Here is a 9,306-nt window from a genome sequence, read left to right on the forward strand (position 1 = left end):
TGATACTTGCACAGTACATTTTTATATTTAATTCTCTAATAGTTAGTATATGAAACTGCAAGAGAGTTGTGTGATATATCATGGTCAACACTTAACAAGAAGTTTCAAATTCATTTTATTTAATTGCTTTTCTCTTCGGTTTCGGAATTCTCAGATATCCTTTGAATTATCCGAGAGTTCGCTTGAGCATCTTATATATATTGAGTGTATGGAGTATTTATGCCTATGTTTTCTATTACGTGATTACTGTTTTGCTGATTCGTGTAACGGGCTGTATGTTTTACTTTATGACAATAACAAATCTACTTATAACAACGATAACTATAAGCATCACCATACGCAAACATAAGATATACTTTTCCTATATAATGTTGTAAATTATCGATATAAATTGATATAAATACGATTTAAACAGAGCAAATGACATAAAATATTGTCCATTAATTCGAAGTTATTCTTATCTTTATCTGTGTAAAAATCCAATTTTTAAAAATTAACAGAAGTGAATTCAAATAAACGTATTAATTTGCATAAATAAGTCTTGTATTCTCAAAATAAATGTTATTTCAATAGATTGATTTATTGAATAATTGAACAATTAATATCAATTAATAATTTTTTTTCTTTTAAATGCGTCTTGAATTCAATAATTTAATAAAGAATTTTAAGAATCTTTGATTACATATTATTGTTTTCTAGTCATTGCATACGCATGTTATATATCCATATATCTTATTTATAGAAATTCTTTATAATGTTTTCTTACTACTGTTATTTTCAGAAATTCAGCGTATTAATAAACAAACTTAGTCAAGTGGAGGATACACTGGAAAAGCTCGGAACATCTAGAAATTATTGTAGATTGCGGAACTCGATAAAATGGATAATAATTATGTGGTTTATAATAATATATATAATATGGATGATGTATTCTTTATGCTTCATAGAAATGTTTAATGATACAAAAGCGTTTTTTATTTCTATAGTCATAAATTATTCTTCCTTTATCAATATTTTAATAGATATACTAGTTACGCTTCTTTTAAGGTTAGCATATAAATATGATATGATATGATACATGATTTTATTAAAATTATTTTTAAAACAAATTAATAACATTTTTTAATGTTTAGATTAGAAGTGCATATTTTTAACATTTATAAATTTATTTTATGTGCTATGCACACAATACACAGAATTGATCTACATATATACTGCAACACATTAAATCTAAATTCGTCTATTTAATGTATGAATATAAAATATATATTCTTACATATATTATTACGTCTTTAAAAAAAATGTTTGTATAAAAGAAATAAGTATATGTGCTTATTTTTTACTTTGCAACACACTTTAAAAAATTAGAATGTGTTATTTTCAATTACAGATATATCGGTACTAGATATGATGAAATAAATGACCATATTAGAAAATTGTCAGAGACTAAAGAACTGTGGACTGAGTTGTATGTGCAAAAAATCATCTCTCATCACTCGTCACTATATCCAAAGCACAAAGAATCGCAAATGTATATTATGGACCGCTATGTAATTTAGTACACGCTATGATGAAAAATTGAAATAGCATTTTGTACAAAGAAAATAATTTTGTTAATTTAAGATATATAAATACATAGCTTTTTTTATTATAATTTCATTTATCTCATTTCTGTATTAAGTTTGGAGACAATTGTGCATTTATTTCTCAAATAGTCTCTATAATAAATAACTTCTAAAAAAACTAATTTTTTCTATATTCTTAAATTTGTAAAGTTTGCACCTTAAATGCAAATTAAACATTAATTTCATGTTTTTACAATAAAACAAAACTTTCGGTGTAAGCTCATTTTATTTCAGTAGTGCTTGCAAGTAGTGATTCATTTCAATAAAATGCTAATAATGAATATATAATAATTGCCTCAAACAGTAATCAATAATTATATTTCGATATTTTAATAATATATGTCTTTATTAATGTAATGCTTTTTTAATATGATGTTTTAGGCATCTGCATTCGCAACTTTGCCGAATAGCAATCGATATAAATGGTTTATTCGAAATGCAAATGACTCTGCAGACAATGTCCTATTTTGTCACTTTGACGACGATGTTTTATTTTCAATACCACGTGATGTCATGTTTTGTGTATAGTAATGGTGCCGTTCATTGGAAATGTTTACTTGCCAACATCATATTGTGTGCCCTTGACATAATAAGACTCATATCATTAAACTATATTTGCGAAAGCGTTAGCGTCAAAGTAAGCTGGCTTGTGTACCATACATTTTCTTCATAAAAGAGAGAATTACAAACTTAATAAGTGTCTAAAATTATTGAAAATTATTAGTAAGATTATGAATAATATGATTAATTTTAGGCGCAGAAAACTAGGAGCATTATTCTTAAATTGACAAATCTAATCTGTTTCGCGAACGCACGTGAAGAGGTGAGATAAATGATTTTAACAATTTTTCCGATTTTAAATAACTTGTGTAAACTATTTCTTGATAATATAATCTCTTTTTTATATAATGCATATAATTTTATATAATGCAGATTTATCAGTTTGTTATGCAAATATCACTTCGGCAATTAAAATTTACTGGAATGGGTCTATTTTACTTTGGCTACAAATTTCTTTGTAAGGTCAGGCATTAATTTTATTTGTATCTGTAAAAACAAAATGTGTTGTTTTTTATGTGTTTATGAATAACATAAAAATGTATCTATAACAGAAAAATTTCAAATAATATTTGATATTTACTTTCAGTCCTTTGTTTGGATTCTGTCTGTTATTATTTTTGTAATTCAAATGGATACTTCTTCCATGTATCAAAAAATTTCCGGCAGGAATAATGTGACATGTTACGAATTCTAGAATAGAAAATAAATGCATATTGTTGTAGAATTTTTTATATTATATCTGTTTAAACAAATTATTTCTATTTTAAATACATATGATTACATGTAATACACGTATGTATATACATATATTCTGACTTCTATCTGAATATTAAAATTGTGTACTAATTATAAAAATAAAAGCGTTCGTATTTGTTTCTCTCCTTGCTTATTAAAAAATTACCGCTATATAATGTTTACCTGCCACAAAACTTTAATATTAAATATTTATAGTGACAATTGTCATGAAGGTAAAAGCTGTTTGACAATTATTGACTATTATTATTTATTCATCAATATTATTATTTCATCATTTAGTTATCAATAGCATACATCGAATATATTATAATATGTATGTTTATGAAGAAAATGAATAATGTACGGTATTAATGTAATAATTAAAGTAACTTTTCTTGTAGATTTTTACTTTAAAATGACTCCGAGATCGTTGCTCTAGTCCCAACAATTTTTTTATTTTATGCAAAAAATTTTTGAATCTCTTTAACTAGTAGTCCTACAAGGATGATTGAGGGCTCGTTTTTTAGATCTCGACAAGAGCTATAAGAAACGTGCATTGTTTCCTCAGGGCCCATCGTTTCCTTATTATTCACAAAAAATCACATCATATAAAATTTTGAATCCAAAAAATAAGGAAACTCTAGGTCTTAGAAGAATGATTGTAGGCCCATTTTGTAGATCTCGAAGAGACTTTTAAAATGCCTCGAGGCCGATTTAAAATACTCTAAGACTTATAGTTTTCTCGTTTTTCGTGAAAAATCAAATTTTTTATATTTGTTTTTTTTTTATATTAATTTTTCTGTCTTTTTTTTCTTCCTCTCTCTCTCTCTCTCTCTCTCTCTCTCTCTCTCTCTCTCTCTCTCTCTCTCTCTCTCTCTCTCTCTCTCTCTCTCTCTCTCTCTCTCTCTCTCTCTCTCTCTCTCTCTCTCTCTCTCTCTCTCTCTCTCTCTCTCTCTCTCTCTCTCTCTCTCTCTCTCTTTCTTTCTCTCTCTTCTATTTTTTCATGTGTAGTTGCATGATTTAAGAATTACAGTGATATAAATAATTGGAAAAACTATATACGCGAAAATTTATTATAGATTTAGAAATCTTTTATACTATTTTATTTATAATTGTTAATAAGTGTTTTTAGTAGTTTTAAAGTTTTGTACTTGCATTGTTTAAAAATTCTATTAACGATAACATATTATATGATTGTATGATATGCGGACATAGGAAGATGGCAAAGAAAGTATAGGAACTGAAAATAATTGTTATGACATTGTGCGAGTAACGATTATCTACAATGTACATCCATGTTATTGCGCAATATTTTAACAATGCTAATGTAACAATCTAATCAAGCGTCATCTTATCATGCTGATTAATGTAACATTAGCACGCTATATCACCTTCAACTTGAAATTAATTTGAAATAGTGAACATATGGAATTGCGAGAGCTTACAACCATAATAATCAACACTAAGGCTTTAAATTTTTTGTATTTAAACGTTTATTTCCTTGGTTTTGGAATTTTTAGGCACAGTTTGGATCACACAAGACTTTGCTTGTGCATCTTCTATATACTAACGTGTTTACGCCTGCACCTTTTACTACATGGTGATTTTCTTATTTGCACTGCATCGTATATATTTACTGGCTTTTTATCTTTTTCATGGTAATTACAAATTTGTTTATAAATAATATTATCATTATTATCATATTAATTATCCATTATTATATTTATTATTCCAATAAAAGTAAATATACAATTATAATATTATAAATCATAAAAGAATTTGACGCACATCATATACGCTACTTATTAATAATGCTACTTATTAAACTAAAATAAAAAAGTTTACAAGAAATTTAATAAAAAAATCTAGTTATCTTTTTAAAAATTGTTAATTAATAGTAAGCATTTTTCAAGATTTTCTTATTAGTATAATTCTTGAAATTTAGTTTATAAACAATTTTTATAAATAAAAAAATACGAACAAACAAAATATAATGTTTCAAAAAGTATAATAATAATAAATAATTTAATAATAATAATTTAATAATAATAAATAAATAATCACATTCTTTTTCAATGATTTATTTGTATCATAAAAAAATGATAAAATAAATTTATATAGATACAAACTTGTTTCATTATTGAGAGTATAATTTATGTTTATATCTTTAACGTTATTTATATTTTTAGCTCATGTATATGCTAATGTATATGAATAAAATAATGTAGTAAGAAGTATAAAAAAATACAATTTAAAAATAATTGCTAATACTTTCTATGAGAAACGATTAGAGCTTATCGTACATCTGTGTTACTATGATTAATGATTCAATGCTAATGCAATTCAATTAATTATCTTATTATCGTTATGAATACAACACATTGCATTACTGCAATGTGTTTAACTCGGAATTTAGTATATGAAATTGCTAGAACTGTGCGATATCATGGTTGACACTATACAAGAAGCTTTATATTTTTATTATTTCGTTGCTTTTCTTTTCGGTTTCGGAATTCTCAGGTATCCTTTGAATTATCCAAGAGTTCGCTTGAGCATCTTATATATATTAAGTGTGTGGAGTGTCTATGCCTATGTTTTCTATTACGTGCTTATTTTTTCCCTGAGTCGTATGACAAACTTTACGATGTACTTTTACCTGATAATAAATCTGCTTGAAACGATAATATCTATAATCATCTCCATTCGCAAACATAAGGTACATTTTTCCTCTATAAAATGTTGCATTATTATACATTATTGTTATAATAATACAATATCTAAGCGAAGCAATTGACATAAAATATAGTCTATTAATTCGTATTCTTTCTTTATCTAAAGAAAGATCAAATTTATTCAAATTATAACAAAGAAATTCAAACAAACTCATTTCTTTTCCATAAATATAGAAAAAGAATAATCTTTTATTCCATAATAAATGTTATTTTATATTACATTAATTTCTAGAGCAATTGAAGAATTAAGCTTAATTAATAATAATAAATTTTATCTTTTATAAATACATCTTGCATTCAACAATTTACTAAAGAATTTTGTGAAAAAACTCTTATTATATATTATTGCTTTATTATCTAGTTCTTGTGAATATATTAATCATATATATCTTATTTACAAAAATTCTTCATATATTTTAATATTATCTCACCGCTATTATTTTCAGAAATTCGGCATATTAATAAATAAACTCAGTCAAGTGGATGATACATTAGAAGAACTCGGAGCACCTAAAGAATATCATAGAATGCGAAACTCGATAAAATGGATAATAATTACGTGGTTTATAATAATCAATACAATATGGACTACTGCTTCTGTATGCTTAATTGACACGTTTAATGATGTAAAAGGCTTTATATGGTTGTCTCCTATCATCATAAATTATTCTTTCTTTATCAATATTTTAACAGATATAATAATTATGTTTATTTTAAGGTATGTACATATAAATATACTTATATATATATAATTTTGATAAATTAATATGATTATATTAATTACCTTAGTCTAGATAACTCAAATTAATAAACATTTTTAATGTTTAGATTAGAAATTATCAAAAATATATTAAAATTTTTGTCATTTATTAATTTATGTTATATTGTACTACTACGCACACAACATACACAGTTGATTTATATGCCATGACACATTATATCTAAATTCTTCAATTCAATATACAAATATAAAAGTTCTTAATATATTATTATTTTTCTCGAATTATGAAATTTTGTATAAAAAAAATTAATGATATATGTTTCTTATCTCGCAACAAGCTTAGAAAAATTAGCAGGCGTTTTTTTAAATATTACAGATATATCGGAACTAGATATGATAAAATAAATACTCTTATTAGACAACTATCAGAGACTGAAAAATGCAGACTGAGATGCATGTGCAAAAAATCATTTCTCGTCACTCGCCACTATAGTATAAATAACAACAATCGTATATTATGGACAGCAATGTAATTTGATATACGTTAAGATGTAAAGTTAAAAATAACATTTTGTAAAAAAAAAACTAATTTTATTATTCTATAATAAATAAATTTGTTTAAAATACATTCTTAAATTTATAAATTTTACACCTTACGTGATGTAATTTAAACATCAATTTCATACTGTTGTGCGATAAAGTTTCATTTAGTGCTTGATTAATCATAATATGCAAATAATGCATATAATTATATCTTAGAAATAAAACAATTGATATTTCGATATTTCAATATTGTGTGTATTTATTAATATAATACATATAATGTTTTTAGGCATTTGCATTCACAACTTTGTCGAATAGCACTCGATGTAAATGGTTTATTTGAAATACAAATGACTTTGCAGACAATGTCCTACTTTTTCACTTTTACTATGTTGTTTTATTTTCAATATAAAATGATGTTATGCTTAACGTTCAATGGTGGTGCTATTCAGTGGAAATGTTTACTCGCCAGCAATATAACGGGTGTCATTAATTTAATAAGACTTATATTATTAAATTATATCTGCGAAAGCGTTAGCGCCAAAGTAAGCTAATTTTCAGTGAATTATAAGGAAAAGTTGTTCCTACAGATAAGCAAAAAACCTATTTGATGTGGTATAGAATGTGAATGTGATATTATATCTGGAATATAATGGTGAAAAATTATTTTAAAACAATAATTGAGTCGAATAGGAAAAAAAAGAAAAAATTAGTACTTTCTAATTTCAAAATAAAAAAAAATATTCCAATACGTTTTCTTTATGAAAAAGAAAATTACAAACTCATATATATAAATGTTTATCTGAAATTATTAAAAACTATACATAATATTATTAAGATTGTAAACTTTATAATTAATTAATTTTATATTCTTTAGGCGCAGAAAACAGAGGGCATTATTCATAAATTGACAAATATTATCTATTTTGCCAAAGCACGTGAAGAGGTGAGATACATGATTTATATAACAATATTTCAATTTTAAATAACTTGTATAAGCTATTCTTTGATAATATCGATTTTAATAATCGCTTTTGTATATAATATAGATTTGCCAGTTTGTTTTGCAAATATCACTTCGGCCGTTAAAATTCAGTGGAATGGGTCTATTTTACTTTGGCCATAAATTTCTTTGGAAGGTCAGTCTTTAAAACTATATGTATGTTCATAGATTACAAAATCTTACTGTAATATAAAAAAATTTGACTGTAGCAGAACAAGTTCAAATAGTAATATTTTATGTTTACTTTTAGTTCTTCATATGGATTCTTTCTGTTATTATTATTGTAATTCAAATGGAGAATTCTCCTACATATCAAAGAGTTCCTAACAGAGATAATATAATATGTCACGAGTTCGTAGAATAAAAGGAATGTACAGATTGTTGTAGAGTTACTTTTATTATATATGTCTAACTAATTATTATTATTTTATATAGTTTTAATTATTAATAGTTTAGTTATATGTACACATTCTGTCTAATTATTTATATAATGTACATATATACATACATATATGTATATATACTATACATATATACATATATATAGTTTAAACAATATATATAATCTAATTTTTATCCAAATAATAAAATTATTATGTATCAATTATAAAAATAAAAGAAGCGTTCACTTTCTTTTTCTCATTTTGTAAAAAAATATGGAAACACTGAAAATACGAATAAACAAAAAACATAATGCATTAAGAAAGCAAATTTAATAATAATTAATAAGTATTATTATTTCTTTAAACATGGTTTACTTGTAACACAAAAAACAATAATAAAATTAATTTATATATAAATACAATTAAATCTCTCTTGTTTCTTTATTATAAATAAATTTTAATCTGTTTATATGTCTCAACGCATCATGTAATATACATATACATATGTAAATATGTATATGTGTATATAATATGTAGCGTAAAGTATAAAACATGTAACTCAAAATTAATTGTTAAGACTTTAAGAATTGATTAGATCTTATCGTATACTTATATTATCGATTTTTCTATCATAAATTGATGTACATATGTGTGTATATACTTTATTTTGACATATACTCATAATAGATATAATAATAACAAAGATGCCCCAGTTTGTATCTAAATCATATTATAAATTGACTGAAACTACACACACATATTTCCGCCTTAAACGTTGTTACTATATAATAATAATGGCATCCATAAGTGATCCATAGTGTTATATTATAGAAAATACTTAAATAAGGTTTTGAAGAACCGAGAAAAAAATATAAACCGAAAACAAAAACAATTAAAGGATATAGCCTTTTTTATATTTGCCATAATTATCATTCTTGCGTATTTTCTCACGTATATTATTACGATTTTTACTATAAATAAATTGTCAAATGCAGCAGCTTTC

The 9,306-nt window shown here is 24.5% G+C and overlaps 1 protein-coding gene and 1 long non-coding RNA gene across 2 annotated transcripts in view; one reads left to right on the forward strand and one right to left on the reverse strand.

Moving 5' to 3' along the window:
• Positions 1-9,306, reverse strand: part of LOC145941927 (uncharacterized) — a 244,271-nt gene that overhangs the window by 111,488 nt on the left and 123,477 nt on the right. The window lies entirely within an intron of this gene.
• On the forward strand, positions 7,334-8,284 carry LOC145941486 (uncharacterized). Its single transcript, XM_083047598.1, has 4 exons — positions 7,334-7,462; positions 7,795-7,863; positions 7,967-8,056; positions 8,171-8,284. The coding sequence occupies exons 1-4, from the start codon at positions 7,334-7,336 to the stop codon at positions 8,282-8,284; spliced, it is 402 nt and encodes a 133-aa protein (XP_082903724.1).

This window comes from Prenolepis imparis, unplaced genomic scaffold, assembly GCF_030444845.1.
Source record: "Prenolepis imparis isolate NDT839.2.m4 unplaced genomic scaffold, iyPreImpa1.0 SCAF_10, whole genome shotgun sequence".
Classification (NCBI taxonomy): Eukaryota; Metazoa; Arthropoda; class Insecta; order Hymenoptera; family Formicidae; genus Prenolepis; species Prenolepis imparis.